The sequence below is a fragment of the Bufo gargarizans genome, unplaced genomic scaffold (genome assembly GCF_014858855.1).
Source record: "Bufo gargarizans isolate SCDJY-AF-19 unplaced genomic scaffold, ASM1485885v1 fragScaff_scaffold_585_pilon:::fragment_2:::debris, whole genome shotgun sequence".
NCBI lineage: Eukaryota > Metazoa > Chordata > Amphibia > Anura > Bufonidae > Bufo > Bufo gargarizans.
In genome coordinates, this window is record NW_025334144.1 from 53567 (window position 1) to 74010 (window position 20444).

Below are 20444 nucleotides of genomic sequence, written 5' to 3' on the forward strand. Positions count from 1 at the left end.
ACAAATAAAAAATAATAATAAATCGCATCTACAGCCTGCCAGCGAATGATCGCAGCTGGCAGGCTGTAGATCAACTAGTTTACCTTCGGATCCTGTTAACGCGCGCTCCTGTGAGAGCGCGGTCACAGGAAATCTTGCGAGACGGCGCGTCAAGGAGGAATAACCCGGCCGTCCGCAGGACGCAATCCTGCGTTAGGCGGTCGGGGAGTGGTTAATGTCACATTAAGTCTATATGTGAATATTCTAGTTTTTTTGTTTTGGATGTTTTCTGGATAAGATTTTTTTTTTAAGTCACTTATTGTATTATACTTTGTCCTTGTTCTTTAAAGTCCCTTTGTTTGGGCTCAAACAGCCTTGCTTGACTTTCGTACTCGGGCATCAATCTAAACAAAACTCAGATGCAAAAACACATTCAGAGAACAATAAAATTTTATTTTGTCCAACTAAACACTGAAATTCAGGAATGTTTCTGGCACAAAAAGGTAATCAATCATAAAAATGGCTTTGGAGAAATTTACATACAATGGCTTAAAATTAAAGAGTATTTAAAAAGGGGGACGTTAGGCTGAACAAAGAAATACAGCAGACTAACTACTAAGAATGACCCGTAGGGGAAGAATACAGGGCACAGGTAGCATATTTACAAATGCTGAACTCCTTCCTAGAGATGCAAAGTAACAAAATAAAAATACTTATTGTCTGTAAATTACACATTGAGAACTGAGTAAAATGCGGGATCAGATTATTATTTTTTTATAAAAACATTAAAACAAACCTGTCACATAAAACCTGCATTACCCTGACCATTTGGCAATAAAATAAAATGTGAAAGAGTGACAGGAACATACTGAAGTCAGTGGAACACCATATGTAACTAGAGTCCATCTCTTCATATAACGGTACGCCAAACCAGGTAGAAAGGAGTCTACTTTGCAAAACATATACAAAAAGTTAAAATTGCAAAAGCAGCCGTTATGTCGTTTTTCTAAAGCCTTTAAGAATAGGATATATGTTTTCAAAAGCTTCATAGATCTCTCCTCTAACTTTAGCACCTAAGGGAAAAAAAAATAAAAGACTGCAATGAATCTCACATGTTTTAAGAGGGCTGACCAAGAGTTTAACACACAAAGCATTACTCCACACAATACCTCTGAAAAACATTTAGATTTGGTTCTCCATGCACAGCTACAAATCAGGAGCTTAAAAGGAGAGCTCAAATCACTAGATCAGGCCCCAAAATATACTGAAAAGTGTCCTAAATGTTTTTTTGGGGGCATAGCTATTGAGGACATATTCTCAGGCTAGGTCATCAACATCAGACCAGTGGTGTTCTGACACCCAGCACGCTCACCTATCAGCTGTTTTGGGCAGCCGCTGACATTAGAAACTTTACAATGGATAGAGCCTGTGAAGTGGCTGTGCTGAGGTACTTCAGCTAGGATCCCATTTTAAGCGAAAGAGCCGAGAAGCATGCCAGCGCCAAAAACGACACAGTGCATCGTGCCACCGGTCAATATATCGTTTCAGGCATTTTCCCAAACAACTGATCAGTAGGGGGTGCCAATGCATGTCCCACACCAACCTAATCGTGATGACCTATCATCAGGATAGGTCAATAAGCGCCAGAATACCCCGTTACATCCCTAACCGTGACATTAAAAGTGGAAAAACACTCCTAAAAATGTCAATTTTATTTTGTAGATCACAATACATTAGTAAGTGCCTGGTATTAACTTTGTCTACATACTAAATGCCATTTGCTGAAGTGAGGATCAGTAAAATTTTTCCAACAATCATAATTCATATGTTTTGTTCAATTTAGCTAAGAGACCTTGAATTTTGCAATAGTTTTTGAACCATTTTGGTGTACATGTAGTTTACAAAACAATTTATTTATTTTTTTCTGGGGGGAAGGGGGCGACAGGAATTTCACATTATTTTATTTTGTCGTATAGTGTTTGATGCCCTGACCCAGAAAATGTCTGGATCTTGGTGTTAAAATATGGTCTAATTTGGAGCAGAGGGGTGATTAGATGGGAAAGCGCTCATCTTCTCACTCCTGGATAAAAAATAAATAAAATAAATGCCCCCATAACAGAGAGCAAGTATGCTTTCTGTTGAAAGAGGATTGGGGGATAGGTAGCATGTTAGTGTACTTTTACACTAGCGTTTTTCTTTTCCTATATCGAGTTCCGTCACAGTAGCTCAATACCGGAAAAAAAAATAGATCAGTTTTATCCTAATGCATTCTGAATGGAGAGCATTCCATTCAGGATGCATCTGTTCAGTCCCGCTTACGTTTTTTGGCCGGAGAAAATACCGCAGCATGCTGCAGCTTACTCTCCGGCCAAACATCCTGAACACTTGCTGGAATGCCGGATCCGGCATTCATTTCCATTGAAATGTATTAATGCCGGATCCAGTACTAAGTGTTCCGGAAAACCGTATCCGGTTTCCCAATCTGCGCATGCGCAACGCCACCCAGGTCAGTGTTGAAAGATTATTATTTTCAGCTCTAAAAATCAGATTTTAAGAGCCTCTATGAAAGAGGATCTGGCAGAGGCAATTCTCTTTCTTAGAACTCTACATTGAATTGATTTTAAATTGCATTTGCTATAACTACATCCCAAGATTAAGGCTACTTTCACACTGGCGTTTCAGGGTCTGCCTGTGAGATCCGTTTCAAGGTTCTCACAAGCGGCCCCAAATAGATCAGTTTAGCCCCAATGCATTCTGAATTGAGTTTGGCTCTGTTCCGCTTCCATTCCACTCTGAAGGCGGACACCAAAACGCTGCTTGCAATGTAATTCAATGGGGACGGATCTGTTTACATTGACACAATATTGGTGCAATTGTAAACGGATCCGCCCCCCCCATTGACTTTCAATGTAAAGTCAGTTAGCCCCGCATTGCACAGACCTGTCACTTACCAGTAGGAGGAGCACCGGCCGGCCACAGACAGCACAGGTAAGTATAAGCTAAGTAACCATGGCAGCCAGGACTGCAGTAGCGTCCTGGCTGCCACGGTAACCGATCTGAGCCCCGGCGATTAAACTGGGACTCCGATCGGGGGGTTGTTAGCCTGTGGCCACTGCCACCAATGCTTTTAATACTGGGGAGGGAGGGGGGCCGTACTGGCCACCAATGCTTTTAATACTGGGGGGGCCCCTGCTGCCTGGCAGCACCCGATCAGGCTGAGATCCGCACAATTAACCCCATAGGTGCCGCACCTGAGGAGTTAATTGTGCAGATCACACCCCCCTGTAAGAGATCGGGTGCTGCCAGGTAGCAGTTATGTACACAGTTCCTAGTATAGTCTAACTTGAAGCGTCCCCATCACCATGGGAACGCCTCTGTGTTAAAATATACGGTCTAATCTGAAAAAGCTGCTATGCAGACAGATCTGTACTGAACGGATACCATTGTTTGCATTTATAGGTGCTAATCCGTCTGTGCAGATACCAGACGGATCCGCACCTAACGCAGGTGTGAAAGTAGCCTAATATAAACCATTTCTAGGTTTTATAGATTTCGTTTTTGGTTCATATAGATAAGCTTGTTTTTGTGCTAAAACAACCAAATAATGTGGTTAGCATTTTTGAACCGGTAAAGTTCCTGATCTTCCTATCCAGCCACTTGATTAAATTTCATTGCGTTTGTCTTTTGCTTAAACTGTTCAATACAGTAGGACTGTTGGCTTCCTAGCCAGTAGTTCTGTGGTAATGACATGCATGTTGCCTTTCTTTCCTTTAAGGAATGTATATAAAAAAAAATTGCATATTACATACAGAGGAGTCGGAAGTACCAAAAACTGAGTCGTCAGAGCATTTATCTACCGGACTCCACAGCCCTGCATTTAACTCTTCAAATGCCACAATTGACCACGGCACCTAAAAGCGATAAAATGCCAGATCCACACGCTTTCTGGCTTGTAACAGCCACCCCTTACTGAGAATGGGGAAGCTGTCACGCTGCAGTAATAGGCCAGAGCCTACTTGTGGCTCCGATGCCGATTACTGGTATATTCCAATACAGGCCTGCAGGACCGCATTGGAATATTGTGATCTTTGTATATTGTAATAGATAAAATTCAATAACTTTATACAAATTGCAATCCAATGATTGCATGTTATAGTCATAGTGTGACCAAACAAAAAAAAAGTAACATCCCCTAGATATATCTCTATCTAGATCTAAAAAAAAAAAAAAAAAAAAAAAATCAGCCCCCAGCAATGTACAGTGCTGCCCATAATTATTCATACCCCTGGCAAATTTTGACTTGGTTACTTTAATTCAACCAGCAAGTAATTTTTTGACGGGAAATGACATAGGTGTCTCCCAAAAGATAATAAGACGATGTACAAGAGGCATTATTGTGGGGAAAAAAACGTTTCTCAGCTTTTATTTACATTTAAGCAAAAAGTGTCCAGTCCAAAATTATTCATTCCCTTCTTAATAAAACAATAGAAAAGCCTTTATTGGCTATTACAGCAATCAAAAGCTTCCTATAATTGCAGACCAGCTTTTTGCATGTCTCCACAGGTATTTTTGCCCATTCATCTTTAGCAATGAGCTCCAAATCTTTCAGGTTGGAGGGTCTTCTTGCCATCACCCTGATCATTAGCTCCCTCCACAGATTCTCAATTTGATCCAAGTCTTTTGCTGTGTGTTTAGGGTCATTGTCATGCTGAAATATCCACTGGTGCCCAAGGGCAAGTTTCTCTGCAGACTGCCTGATGTTGCAGTTGAGAATCTTTATGTATTGTTCTTTTTTCATTGTGCCGTTTACTGCAATTAGGTTCCCTGGTCCATTGGCTGAAAAACACCCCCAAAGCATTAGGTTCCCGCCACCTGCTTGACAGTGGGGATGGTGTTCTTTGGGTTGAAGGCTTCTCCTTTTTTTACACCAAATGAAGGAAACATCATTGTGACCAAACAATTAAATTTTTGTTTCATCTGACCATAACACAGAAGACTAGAAGTAGACTTCTTTGTCCAGATGAGCTTTTTCAAAGGCCAAGCGAGCTTTTGTGTGCCTTATCTGGAGAAGTGGCATCTTCCTTGGTCTGCATCCGTGGAACCCAGCAGTGTGAAGTGTTCGTTGGATTGTCTGCCTTGAGACATTGCTACCAGCAGAGCCCAGATTCACCAGGAGGGCCTTGGTGGTGATCCTTGGATTCTTTGTCACCTCTCTAACTATCCTCCTGGCCAGCACAGGTGTCACTTTTGGCTTCCGACCACGTCCTCTGAGATTTTACACAGTGCGTAAAATCTTGTATTTTTTAATAATACTTTGCACTGTAGCCACTGGAACTTGAAAACATTTAGAAATGGCCTTGTAGCCCTTTCCCGACTTGTGAGCAGCCACAATGCGCAGCCGCAGGTCCTCACTGAGCTCCTTTGTCTTAGCCATGACGGTCCACAAACCAACTGCAGAGAGCTGCTGTTTTCCACCTGTTGAGTTGATTAAAACAGCTGTTCCCAATTAATCAGGGTAAAATAGGATGCTTTACAACAGCTTAGACCATTTGGAATGGTATAGAACAGGCATCCTCAAACTGCAGCCCTCCAGCTGTTGTAAAACTAACTCCCAAAATGCCCTGCTGTAGGCCGATACCTGTAGGCATGCTGGAAGTTGTAGTTTTGCAACAGCTGGAGGGCCGCAGTTTGAGGATGCCTGGTATAGAACTTTTGATTTTCCTGCAGACTAACAGTTTGTGAAGGGTATGTATAATTTTGGACTGGACACTTATTTCTCAATAATGCCTCTTTTACATAGTCTTATCTTTTGGGAGACACCCATGTCATTTCCCGTCAAAAAATTACTTGCTGGTTAAATAAAAGTAACCAAGTCAAAATTTGCCCGGGGTATGATTAATTACGGGCAGCACTGTATATAAGCAGCCGACAACCAGGAAGCGGTGACTAAAGCCTTCACCACTTCCCAGTCCTCCGGTTCTAATGAGCGCTTCCATAATGGAAGCGCTCATTAGTACTCACCCCATAAGATGCGTCTTATGGGCTGAAAAAACACCTGTATTTTATTTGTTGAACCTTGAAGCAGATGGTGTCTCATTTCTCCCTGATGCTCAATAAAAGGACACTGTTGACTTGTCCAAAGAAATTAGAACATGACGGTCTTTTGTTAAAAATCTGATGTCCCCTTCAGAGCTTCCCAAATTGCTTAAGGATTGTTGTCTTATGTGGTGTGACCATTTGCCCTGGTAGGTTTCATGGTGAACCACAGCCCGCCCAACCCTGAAGACTGGCATCTGTCCCAATTACGAGGGGTCGTTCCTGATTCCAGTATACCCCATTCTAATTTTTTACATTTCCGCGTATTAAACCGGAGTTAGACTTACCGGTAATTCTGTTTCCTTGAATCCACCATGACTGTTTGCATATTCCCTCCCTAAATTATTTTAAAATTGAGTAGGAGGTAATACTTTTAAATACTTATTCTCACACCCACTTAGGTATTACCTCATACTCAATTTAAAAAAAATTTAGGTAGGGAATAAACAAGCAGAATTACCGGTAAGTTTAACTCCGGTTTTCCATTTTATCCACCATGATGGCTACACATGAGAACTACCAGATAAAACGGTTGGGTGGGCTACTGCTTGCAGAACTCTCTTGCCAAAAGGTCAGAAGCAGAGACATTTAAACGATAAATGGTTAATGAACGTATTTATACTTGAACAAGTAGCGGCCATTGCCCTGGTGGAATGGGCTCTCACGTTAGAAGGCCCCGTAAGGCCAATTTGTGAGTAACAGGATATTGTGTTCTTTATCCGATGTAGGGGCAAAAGGAGACTTTGTCATACCCCTCAGAACCAAGTTTAGGTCCCACTGAGGGGTCCTAGGAGATAAGAATGGTCTCAGTTTGGAAGCGGCTCTTATAAATCTCTTTATCCATCTATGATTGGCCAGATTAAAAATAGTAGAATGCACCCAGGACGGAGATCTGGACTTAAGAGTGCTTGGTCTAAGGCCCAGATCTAATCCCCTCTGAAGGAAATCCAAGATATTCTGGATACATGGGGGATGACATATCTGGGGGAAGTATCCCCTAACCAACTACAATACAGTCTCCAGATTTTAAAAAGGTAGATAGCTGAGGTAACCTTTTTCCTACTAGCTTTTAATGTACTTATAACCCTGTCCAAGAGGCATTTGCCTCTCAAGAGCTCGCTCTCATAATCCAGGCTGACAGCTTGAAGAAACTGATTCTAATGAACATCCCTTAGAATTTTTTTGCAGGACCTGAGGAATTAGGGTCCATGGTGGGAAAGCATATGCCAGGTGCCATTACCATTTTAGCGAAAAGGCGTCTAATGCTCACGTGTTTTCCCTGGGATTTAGAGAGCAAAAGCATCCTATTTATGCATTTGCCTGATATGCAAAACAGGTCTATCTGTGGTGAGCCCCATTTTTTGCAAATCTGTTGGAAGATTTCTTGATTTAAAGACTATTCCCCTGTGTCTAGTGTTGTTCTTCTGCTCAGATAATCTGCTTCTTCATATTCCAAACCCTTGAGATGGACTGCAGTAATTGAGAGAACATTCTTTCCTGCCCAAGATTTTTTTTTTTCTGGTAGTAGTATTAAACTTGGTGACCTTGTGTCTCGATGTTTTAGATATGCGACAGTCGTGGTATTGTCTTAGAATATCTTTAAATCTTTCTCGTAACATAACTTGAGATACCTTTATGGTCTCCCAGACAGCTTGTAACTCTGTAGTTTGATGATCTTTTTCCCTACTTCTGACCACCTTCCCTGCCAGTTTGTGGAGGCTACTTTTGTACCCCACCCATAGCCGCTTGCATCAGTCATGATCTGTATCTGTGGCGCTGTCTACCAGGTTATACCTTTTAGTAGATTAGCCCTTTCGTTCCACCAGTTCAGATCTAACTCTACATGGTAAGGGATTCCTATCCTTTTGTCTAGAGATGTTTTTTGTTCCATTTTTTCAGGATCCAGGATTGCGTTACTCTGGTGTGGGCCTGACACCATGCTACTGCTGGAATGCAAGATTTCATCAGTGCCATGATGCCCATAGCTTTTCTGATAGAGCACTCTTTTTGAGCTTGGAAGTTTTATTCTCTCCCTGAAAGATTCCATCTTTTCCTGTGGGAGGGATGCAGACTCGGATTTTGAGTCTAACATTACCCCTAAGAACTTTATTTTTGATAATGGTACTAGGCAGGATTTTTTTTTATATAGGTTTGTTATCCAGCCTAGCTCTAAAAGTTTCTGTAACACAAATTCGGTTTGTCTGGATGTTTCTGGTTTTAAATGCCCGACTATAAGGAAGTAGTCTAAATAGGGAAAAATTTGCAGCCCTTACCGTCTGAGCGGGGCTATTATCTCTACTACCGGTTTTGCAAAAACCCTTGGGGCTGACGAAATCCCGAATGAGAGAGCGACAAATTGAAAATGATTGATTATGCCCTTCCTGTCTTAGTGCAAATCTCAGATATTTTTGTGAATTTGCGTGGATAGGGACACGGTAGTAGGCATCTTTTAGGTTGATGATGTCCTATATGCTCCTTCCTTGATTAGTGGAATGATGGATGATATTGACTCCATCTTGAATCTTCTGTAAGTTATTGACTTTGTTTAGCCCTTTTAGATTTATATTAGTACGGGAAGAACAGTTTGGTTTTTGGACTAGGAATAATCGTGAGTAAAAGCCCTTTCCCATTTCTAATTTGGGTACTTCTATCACTAATCCTAATTATTTTAGCTCCACAACTTCTTGCCAAATTTCTGATAGCACCTTTTGATTGTGAGTTATTTGGTACATTTTGGGAGGTTTTGGAGGAAAATTGTATCTTGTAACCATCTCTGATGATATCCAAGGCACAGGGATTTTGGGTGACCAATTCCCACTGGGTTGGAAATTTCCTCAACCATCCTCTAACTTAGGCGTCATTGTTTATCATTTTGTTTGTTATGGGGACTGAGGAGAAACCCTCTGCGCCTGCCTCCATTTTGGTAACTCCAACGTCCCGTTTTGTCCTTACATCTGTAAGGCTTAGGCTGTGAACTAAAAGGGACGAAAAGACTTCCTTTTATTCTCCTCAGGAAAACCCTTTTTCTTAGCTGCCTTCTCCAGGATAGCATCTAGAACTGGGCCAAATACGTACTCTCCTGAGAAGGTGATGGTGCACAATTTTGCCTTGGATGCCCTGTCGCCTCCCCAGGATTTCATCCTTAGAGCTCTTCTGGCTGAATTTGACAGGGCCCCATCTTTTGCAGTTAATCTGACCGATTCGGCAGAAGCATCCGTTAGAAATGCCGTTGCTGACTTAAGAGGAATGGAGTTTAAAATTTCCTCTCTAGGAGTTTTCTTTTTTATGTGGTCTTCTAACTCATTGAGCCAAATATACATAGTCCTGGCCACAGAGGCTGCCGCTATGTTTGTTTTCACCCCAAACAGAGGCCTCCCAGCTTTTCTTCAGAAGAGCATCTGCCTTTCTTTCAATGGGATCCTGTAACTGAGGAATCCTCGAAGGGTAGGGAAGTCTTTTTAACCACTTTTGCGGCCTGAATAACAATTTTTGGGGTCTCGTTAAAGATTTTGGTTTCAGACTGGTCAAAAAAAAAAAAAAAAAAAAAACTATGTATTTTTAAATTCCCTGGAGACACCGACACCCAACTTTCTTTCAGGATCTGTCCATTTGGTCCTGAACTGACCGGGGCTTCTGGATATCTTCGATACCCATGGTGGCTCTAACAGCCCCTAATAATGCCTCCATATCTTCAGATGAAAAGTAATATCGCCCCCCCCCACCCCCCATCTTTAATTATTTCTCCCTCTGACAGAATATCCACATGAATATTTTGTCTAGAGGTGGAGGCCCCCCTCATCCATGTCCTATGCAGAAGAGGAGGATGGAACAGATATTTTGGTCTTTTTGGCCAGAGGTGTATGGGGGACTGGCACAAGGGAGACCAGGGAGGACTTAATTAAGGATAGATGGTTGCTACTACTTTAAACGTTCACTAATGCAAGACTTGCAAAGCTTTTTTTTTTATAATTTTCAGGAAGCTTCTTTGAACAAGTTGCACATCTTGCAATCTTATGTTTAAAGGATAACTGTCGCACTTGGAGCCCAATTTCAATTTTCATATATGTAGTTACTAATAACATGATATTCCAGAATCAGTTACTATTAGACTGACTTACCCCTTATTTAATAAGATTCAGCCCTTAGCAACCAGTCTGCATAAAACTGCAATTTCACTATTCAGTTAAGATGGCCGCCACTGCCCTCACCAGCCAGTAACAGTAGACCCCCAAAAGTGTCAGTAACCAGAGCCCTCCCCCCTAAAGGGTTAATCTCCTGCAGCACAAAGGGGTCCTCTTACCACATGTTGCTTCCATTTATACACTGAGCAGACGGCAGATCTCCTTGCGCTGGTTCGACTCTACTTCTCCAGCTCTGCTGAGTGAGGGAGCGTCTGCCAAGCGCAGGGACAGGGAGAAGTGCACACAGCCCAGGCACTGTTATCAGCTGCTGGGGAGGACCTGGCTTTAATCATTTACTTACAGTCCCTGACTGTCAGTAATCTGACCTTGCACGCAGCCTGCTTCTGTCCCAAGTCCTTCAACACAGACTGATCATGTCTAGCAACACTATTTTAAGCACAGGTAAAAGTAGGCAGTACAGGGAACAAAACTGGAATTAAGGGGTAATTGAATACACAGTGAAAAGTTGAAATAGGGCCACCAAGGAGATATCACCACAATCCAATATTCCCCAAAAAATTAAAAAATGACAGTTATACTTTAACCTGACTTTAATCCTAAAAAGAAGAGCAACCAGGTATCAGCAAAATAAAATGAAAATAAATGCAGAAATCCCCCCCAAGGGAACTCCCAACAGGAGCAACCAAAGGTGGGCCTGCGCTTTCTATGTGGCTTCCAGGGGCTTCAGGAGCTGACATTCTGTAGCTGGCTAGGAGCAGGAATCAGTGGAGACCAGGATGAATTAAATTGCCAGCTATAATATTCGAAAAAGCGGCGTCTGACGTCGTCAAGGCGCTCCTGCTTCCCCCAATGTCGGGAACCAAGTGCTGACAGCTGCTGACACCCAGAGTGGCGTGCAGAGTCTCCGCTCTCTCCAGTCTGCTTCCCAATGTAGGGAAGGAAGAACCCTTGTTTGCGGCGTGAAAAATAGGCTTATTCTCGTCCCTGACTGCGTGGGCCTATGTGGCCTCAATCTGCTAGCTTTAACTGCCACCACAGGAGGCAGAGGAGAGAAGGAAGCAAAAACTACCCCCGTTCCTTAAGGTGACTTTTTGGAAAAAATTAAAAATATCTTCACCTCCACCAAGGAGGCCTTTCTGTGTAATGCCCCATAGGGACAGGAAACACTGACTGGTAAGTGTGTGTTCCTGCCCCTATAGAGGTCAAGGGGTCAATCTCTCATATGTAGCCGTCATGGTGGATGAAATGAAAATATCTGTTTGTCTAGGGTTGTTTGTGACCTGTGCCACCTGGATGGAGTGAACTTCTGAAAGGGTCTTAAAATTAAAGTGAGCCCAAGCTACCAGAGGGATACATGATTAGACTTCCAAGAATCTTCATCGCTGTCCTGATGAAGCAGAATTATATATATATTTTTTTTTTATTCTCTTATCTGGTCTTGCAACCATCTTAACTTGTGAGACGGAAGGAATGATATCTGATAAGTGGACTCCAAGTATATCCCTAGAATAGTTTTCCAGTTGCTTGGGGATGGGAGAAATGAAACCTAATAGATGGTCCACCCTAAAGATTGGAGGTGGTTCAGTACTATCTATAAATGTTTTTTCCCATAAACCCTTGCTTTGCGCTATCACTAAAAGATAATCCAGATATGGAAGGATACCGATTGCCAAGATCATGGTGGAGGTGGTGGCAGCAGTGAGACGAAAAGCAAAGATTCTTGACGCTGAGGAGATTCCGAAAGGGAGACCTACAAATTGATAATGCTGGATGTGACCCTTTATCTGGATTGCAAATCTTAGGAGTTTCCTTGATGTTGTGTGTATCGGGACATGGTCATGAGCATCCCTTAAAATCTATTGAGGCCATTACCGCTTTCCTTTTATTCATTTTACTGCTGTTTTTAGTTTCCTTCTTGAACTTTTGAAATGTAAACATGTTTGTTCAAGGGTTTTAGATTTATAATAATTCTGGACTTTGTTTTTTTTGTTTTTATTAATAAGAACAGGCGAGAGCAATGGCCTTCTAGTTGATTTTCTGGACCTGCAACTATTGCTCCTAATTTTAGAAAATCTTCTATGCCTATTCTCAAGGTAGTGGATATACAAGAAAAAGGGAGGCAAGTGGAGCGCCAAAGTGTAAAGGATAAATAAAGAAGTGGCAGGAGATATCAACAAAGCCGTCACTACTTTTAGGCTTTAGGAGGCTTAGAGTATCACGCCACAAATCATACAAAAAAGGTAGTATGCATGGAGATACATCAAAGATGAGTCTATTATCGTGGATTAAAAAGTATGTATGTATGTATGTATGTATGTATGTATGTATGTATGTATGTATGTATGTATGTATGTATATATATATATATATATATATATATATATATATATACACACACACACACATATATACATTGTGATAAATCAATACGAGACAACTGCTGTGGTCTTCAATAAGGGAAAATGCACACAATCTTATGTGTTACTCTCGTCACCAGGGAGAGTGGTGCAAGATAAGCTAAAGACACTTGACACCAGACCCTCCCTTGTGATCGCCTGTAGAATGGTAGTCCCTTCGTCTTCCTATTGAAAGATGGCCCAAAGGACTTCTCAAATAATATGAGGTGACTTATTGAAAATAGCTTGACGCATTTCGGGGCATTATAAACCTCTTCCTCAGGAGCAAAAACTTCACATGACCCGGAACCGGAAGTGCGCTAGACTCGAGGAAAGCTCGTATAGTCAAAATGTATTTAAAATATATCTATAGACCATTGCGGTGATTGAATATAGTCAAATTTCAAGTCCAATGTAGTGCAAGTCAATGATATGTGATGCTGGGGCTTAGAGAAGCGCTTTGTGAATATACTTCCGGTCACATGATACCGAAAGTGCATTCCACCGGTGGAACATGTCACGTACGAGGTGTTGCTAAGTCCGCCCTGACCTGGGTTCCGGTCACGGGGTGCTGAGAGCCGGGTATGCATTGCACCAGTGGAACCCACCATGGACATTGAAACACCGGCACTAATCAGGGCCCCAGGTTTTCAATATAATCAATGCGCTCCACCAGCAGAGCGGACTGTGGCCAGAATACTACTAGTGTCATTCATAGACCCAGGCTAACACAATGTCTAATAAATGTAAAAAAATGAAAATATAAATGCGTGTGTTTTACAGACAAGTTAAAAGATAAAGCCACATGAAATGTAAATAAAAATATATAGAACTGTATAGCTATCTATATATTTATCTATCCACACACATAATTTACAGTCAATCATCTTGACTGCTAAACTACTGTACTTATTAAAATTGATGAAAAAAATTGCTCAATAGATAAATAAAATAAAAGGTTATTGGTTTTGACCCTATGTGTAGTAAAAAACCCCTTGAAGGAACAGATTAAAATAGAGGTATATAACAGTATGAGGGGGACTTGTCAGTACTGGTTACCCCTTCTTCCATCCCCTTTCATTCCCCTCCCTTCGTCCTATTTTTCCTCCCTCTTTCGCCTTCTTCTTGACCATGCCCTCCCTCTTCTTAATGATGAGATCATGTTGGGAATGACCATGAGGGTGATAAAATATGTAGTTAGCATCATATTGATCATGCAGATAATTGCAACAGAAATGTGATGGTGGATTCCAACACGGGTGAACTTATTTCACTTAAACATAATATGAATTGCAACTCCAGGTACGTTGTCTATATGTTGGAGTGCCCCTGTGGGTTACAATATATTGGCCGTATGACACAAACAGTGAGGGGGAGACTTAAGCAACATCGTTCCAACATCCAGCAAGAATATTTAAAACATGTCGCAGCATTTCATGGGGGCAAATTTCTGGGCCTAAAACTGACCCCCATAGATTCAGTTGCCCAATCCTACTCCCAGCTTTGTACTGGATCTACAGGTTCAACACCCTCGCCCCATTTGGCCTGAATGAAACCTTGGAATACAGCCACTATTAAATATGGTACAAAATTCCCTCCCCAACCAGACATCTATCCACACAGTTTCATCAGCCAGGTGGAAGAGGCATGTGTTGTTGACCCTGTAGACCTAAAAACATACTATTTCAATAATCCACCATCACATTTCTATTCCATTATCTACATGATCAATATGATGCCAACTACATATTTTATCCCCCCATTGTAATTCCCAACACAATCTAATCATTATGAAGAGGGAGGAAATGGTCAAGAAGGTGGCGAAAGAGGGAGGGGAAAGAAAGGGGATGGAAGAAGGGGTAATAAGGACTGACATGACCCCCCCCCCCCATAACGCTATATACCTCTATCTTAATCTGTTCCTTAAGGTTATATATATATATATATATATATATATATATATATATATATATATATATATATATATATATATATATATATATATATATATATTTTTTTTTTTTTTTTTTTTTTTTTTACACACACACATATATACATATACACACAGTACAGACCAAAAGTTTGGACACACCTCATTCAAAGAGTTTTCTTTATTTTCATGACTATGAAGGCATCAAAACTATGAATTAACACATGTGGAATTATTATATACATAACAAAAAAGTGTGAAACAACTGAAAATATGTCATATTCTAGGTTCTTCAAAGTAGCCACCTTTTACTTTGATTACTGCTTTGCACACTCTGGGCATTCTCTTGATGAGCTTCAAGAGGTAGTCACCTGAAATGGTCTTCTAACAGTCTTGAAGGAGTTCCCAGAGATGCTTAGCACTTGTTGGCCCTTTTCCCTTCACTCTGCGGTCCAGCTCACCCCAAACCATCTCAATTGGGTTCAGGTCCGGTGACTGGAGGCCAGGTCATCTGGCGCAGCACCCCATCACTCTCCTTCATGGTCAAATAGCCCTTACACAGCCTGGAGGTGCGTTTGGGGTCATTGTCCTGTTGAAAAATAAATGGTCCAACTAAACGCAAACCGGATGGAATAGCATGCCGCTGCAAGATGCTGTGGTAGCCATGCTGGTTCAGTATGCCTTTTCAATAAATCCCCAACAGTGTCACCAGCAAAGCACCCCCACACCATCACACCTCCTCCTCCATGCTTCACGGTGGGAACCAAGCATGTAGAGTCCACAAAGACATGGTGGTTGGAACCAAAGATCTCAAATTTGGACTCATCAGACCAAAGCACAGATTTCCACTGGTCTAATGTCCATTCCTTGTGTTCTTTAGCCCAAACAAGTCTCTTCTGCTTGTTGCCTGTCCTTAGCAGTGGTTTCCTAGCAGATATTCTACCATGAAGGCCTGATTCACACAGTCTCCTCTTAACAGTTGTTCTAGAGATGTGTCTGCTGCTAGAACTCTGTGTGGCATTGACCTGGTCTCCAATCTGAGCTGCTGTTAACCTGCGATTTCTGAGGCTGGTGACTCGCATGAACTTATCCTCCGCAGCAGAGGTGACTTTTGGTCTTCCTTTCCTGGGGCGGTCCGCATGTGAGCCAGTTTCTTTGTAGCGCTTGATGGCTTTTGTGACTGCACTTGGGGACACTTTCAAAGTTTTCCCAATTTTTCGGACTGACTGACCTTCATTTCTTAAACTAATGATGGCCACTCGTTTTTCTTTACTTAGCTGCTTTTTTCTTGCCATAATACAAATTCTAACAGTCTATTCAGTAGGACTATCAGCTGTGTATCCACCTGATGGTCCCAACCCCATTTATAAGGCAAGAAATCACATTTATTAAACCTGACAGGGCACACCTGTGAAGTGAAAACCATTTCAGATGACTACCTCTTGAAGCTCATCAAGAGAATGCCAAGAGCGTGCAAAGCAGTAATCAAAGCAAAAGGTGGCTACTTTGAAGAACTTAGAATATGACATTTTCAGTTGTTTCACACTTTTTTGTTATGTATATAATTCCACATGTGTTAATTTATAGTTTTGATGCCTTCAGTGTGAATCTACAATTTTCATAGTCATGAAAATAAAGAAAACTCTTTGAATGAGTAGGTGTGTCCAAACTTTTGGTCTGTACTAATAAAATTTATATATATATATATATATATATATATATATATATATATATATATATATATATATATATATATATTTTAGTATTCTTTATATTGATATACTGTGCATTTATGACCAAACTGTTCTATATATTTTTATTTACATTTCATGTAGCTTCATCTTTTAACTTGACTGTAAAACACATGTATTAGTTTCATTTTTTTACATTTATTAGACATTGTGTTATTGTGTCTATTAATGACCCCAGTATTATTACGGCCACGGTCCGCTCTGCTGGTGGAGCGCATTGATTATATTGAAAACCTGGGGCCTGATTAGTTCTGGCATTTCCCTGTCCATGGTGCGTTCCACTGGTGCAATGCATACCCGGCTCTAAGCACCACGTGACCGGAGCCCAGGGCATGGCGGACTTAGCAGCAACTCATCCGCGGCGCATTAAACCGGTGGAACGCACTTCCGGTATCATGTGACCATTAGTATATTCACAAAAAATGGGCTATAGATATATTTTAAATGACTATAAGAGCTTTCCTCGAGTAGAGCGCACTTCTGGTTCATGTGACATGATGTTAACCCCCACCACGTGGAACAAACTTTTTTCATGTGTTGGTTGTGTATAAATGACTATGAATGTGTGTGCACTATGTTTTGCTCCTAAGGAAGGGGTTTATGATAGCCCCAAAACACGTTGAGCTATTTTTGCGGGATTTCCTGCACAAGTCCGCCAGCACTATGAAACCCAGGTTTAAGGTATACTGGCTGTCATGGAGCATTACATCAATTCATAATCTAGTATTATAGACCCATCTACAGGGCTTAATTTATTTTTGCTGAATTATGACCGATTGCTAATGATTCATTTCACTAACCATAGTCCTGGTTTAATAGGTACGGGATCAAACTTTCATGAGACAATGATTTTGCTTGACGCTTGTCACTCACCAGTCAATACAACCTTTCCAGACACGAAAATCAGTAGAACAATTCTTGGCTTGATCATTCTGTAAATGAGACCAGGAAATAACTCTGGTTCATAGCTAGACAAAAAGAGAAAACAGTAAGTTGCACGAGATCCAAAGTACATGAGAACTGTGCAGATGACTGTACATGATTTAGTGTAAAACACATCATCCAATGGATACACTGAATATGTATTTCACACCACCACATTGAAACCCACAACACAAAAATCACATTTATAAATCTGCGTGGCACATCAATTTTAACATTAGCGATTCCGTCACTCGTGGACCTACCTTAACTCCCAATCAGAGCTCTGCTTTCATGTATTAAACTGCTCTATAAAAATGAATGCTGCACTTTGTCCAACAGAGAAATTATATTGATTCCTACACCAAATAATGAGAGTTAGTGAACTCTGATAAATGAGGCCATTGGAGATTTATAAAACGGTCTAAAAAATGAATTTTTCACAGCAACCAATCGCCACAAATATTTCTTCTAGTGCCTTTAAAAAATGAAAGCTGCACTGTGATTGGTTGCCATGTACAAGAAAGACCGTTCTTATAAATCTGCTGTAAAAGGAATGCAGGGAAGGTTTCCTTGATAAATTGAGCATAAAATGATGGTCCCTTTCTCAAACAAACCCTACAATTGCTTAAAATCCTTTCTGCAGCGGTGGTCTGGTCCTGCTACGGCTGATTGTCAGTAGCGGTGGTGACCTACTGGTATACAGCAAAAGACCGCTGCAGTCAGTCATTGTCCTCTTAGACAATCCTATATAAATGCCACAACTAGTGCTGTAAAATGCTGCAGATTCGCCGAACGAGAATTTGTATTTTGGGCTACTTTCACACTCGCGTTTTGTGTGGATCCGTCATGGACGGATCTGTTCAGATAATACAACCGTCTGCATCTGTTCAGAACGGATCAGTTTGTATTATCTTTAACATAGCCAAAATGGATCCGTCTTGAACACCAGTTAAAGTCAATGGAGGACGGATCAGTTTTCTATTGTGCCAGATAAAACGGATCCGTCCCCATTGACTTACATTGTGTGCCAGGACAGATCCGTTTGGCTCAGTTTCATCAGACGGACACCAAAACGCTGCAAGCAGTGTTTTGGTGTCAGTCTCTAAAGTGGAATGGAGACGGAACGGAGGCAAACTGATGCATTCTGAGCGGATCCTTTTCCATTCAGAATGCATTAGAATGCAAACTGATCAGTTTTGGACCGCTTGTGAGAGCCCAGAATGGATCTCACAAACGGAAAGGCAAAACGCGAGTGTGAAGGACTTAAGTGTAAAAATTAATGCCTGCTAAACCAAGAGCTGCCAAGATCAGTCATGTATTAACAGCAGGATTCCACATTACTACCAAGGACCTGCATAAACATTTGGCTGCTATTAGTGTAGTGTTGCACATCCCAGCTGTGCAGTGCTGCTTGCACAAACCTAGTATGAGTGATCTGATCACCAGAGTGTGAGTGGAATGGGACAATCAGTTGTAATAACAAGCGAGACAATGCACATGCATTAGTGGTCGCACGATCTCCACTACCCCTTCAAACAGCTGACCGTCAGACCCCTGCTGATCCTGAGGATAGTCCATCAATATGGTAGAGCTGCACAACCTCTTTAAAGGGCTTGCCCACCCTCTAGCTACAGTTGACTATACGGCACTTAATATAGCCTTTATTGAAATTCTGTGCCAATTTCAAAGATATGACCCTGGTTTGCCAAGTCTTTTGTGCTGTCCACAGAGGTCTTGTTCATAAAATGGCTGCTGACGGAGAGTCATGTGACCTGGCAAATCGCCCCTATGTGATGTCTTCGCCATTCAAATACACTGCAAAAATCATCTGCACTTGCTTTTTGGGGAATTTACTGTAGTTGCACAGTGCTTGAATGGAGGAGTCCAAATAATGTGTCTGGTCAGATGACCCTCCATCAGCAGCCATCTTATGGACAAGACCTGTATCCAGAAAGCCCAGACGATCTGCCCAACAAGAGGACATGACTTATGAAATACAGTGAAAAGCACTGAACTGCAACAAAGGCTATATTAGTAAGTGCCATAAAGTCATCACAAGTAGGCCACGGATTTGATATTGATGGTCCATCCTGAGGACACCTGGACAACCTCCTTAAAGCAGTAAGCCAAAGTGGTATAATTTTACCTGCTGAACTGTTGATGCGTAAGCACGAGACCCTCTAATCTGATCGGGAACTTCACATCACAGCTGCCCACCATATTTTGGATTTTAAAGTCTAAAAACTTGGCTGGGAATCCCAATTTCTGTACAACTCGAGCATATTTTCTGGCTGCTAACCGAGATTGTTCTTCACTAAGGGGAAGAAGAATTTTTGTTTAAAAAACAAAACAAAAAAAACACACACACACACACACACACACACACACACACACACACACCAGTTCAATGTAAGAAGGAAGCTTAAATGAAAGATTAATAAAATGAAAAATTCTCAACTTCTAGTTCTAACTAATACTCTGCAGTTCTAATAAAGGGGACGTGGGTGAAGGAGGCACATTTTGTTTTGCAACATTCGCAAAAAGTCTGCAACAAAATATGCACATGTATGAGGCTTTTAACACGGATTTCAACCTCTGATTGCAAAGGGTGAAATCTGCAGCATAGACTAACATGAGGCCGATATAATATCTGGGTACAAGGAAAGATTGGAGTGGTGATATTAAAACGCAACTTTTAATTCAATTAGAAAAAGGGTCCCTAAATATAACACATATTAGCAATCTAGTGCACAATGACACGTTAAATTATTGGTACATGGCGGCACCTGAAGCGTAACCGGTTGTCCTACCGTAACCCAGGTGTCCTCCGGTCTTTACAGATGTTCAGTAGATCAGTAATCTTGCTGAAAATAAAAGATGGCAGGAACCAGACAGGAATGATGGTGGGCTCCAAGTCCCTATATCACCCTAGGATAGGGGTGCTGACGTCCTAACCACGGAGCACCGTCTTGAGAATAACGACCCCGTCCGGAACCTTGCCCTTACGCTACTTGGCCCTGTTGTGCCCTAGTGCTGATCCCTACCTTCATGTTTCATGTAACAATCAGGGGAATATTGTGCAATTGAGCAGGGCGTGAATCAGTGTTGATCTAGATCATGGGTGTCAAACATGCGGCCCGCAATGAATATCTTTGCGGCTCGGCAGTCTAGTATCTCTGAACATGAGCGCGCTGCTATCGGCGCGCTCATGTTCTCTCAGCAGCAC

At 41.6% G+C, this 20444-nt stretch overlaps 1 protein-coding gene across 1 annotated transcript in view; it reads right to left on the reverse strand.

The window, feature by feature from the left end:
- Nucleotides 1-411: 411 nt before the first annotated feature.
- LOC122922646 (TATA-box binding protein) overlaps nt 412-20444 on the reverse strand; it is a 44907-nt gene continuing 24874 nt past the window's right edge. Inside the window, exons 6-8 of the mRNA XM_044273327.1 lie at nt 19365-19532; nt 17168-17262; nt 412-1052 (exon numbers count right to left, since the gene is read on the reverse strand). Of these exons, the coding sequence (XP_044129262.1) occupies nt 973-1052; nt 17168-17262; nt 19365-19532 (343 nt within the window). The 3' untranslated portion in view covers nt 412-972. The remainder of the gene's footprint in view (nt 1053-17167; nt 17263-19364; nt 19533-20444) is intronic.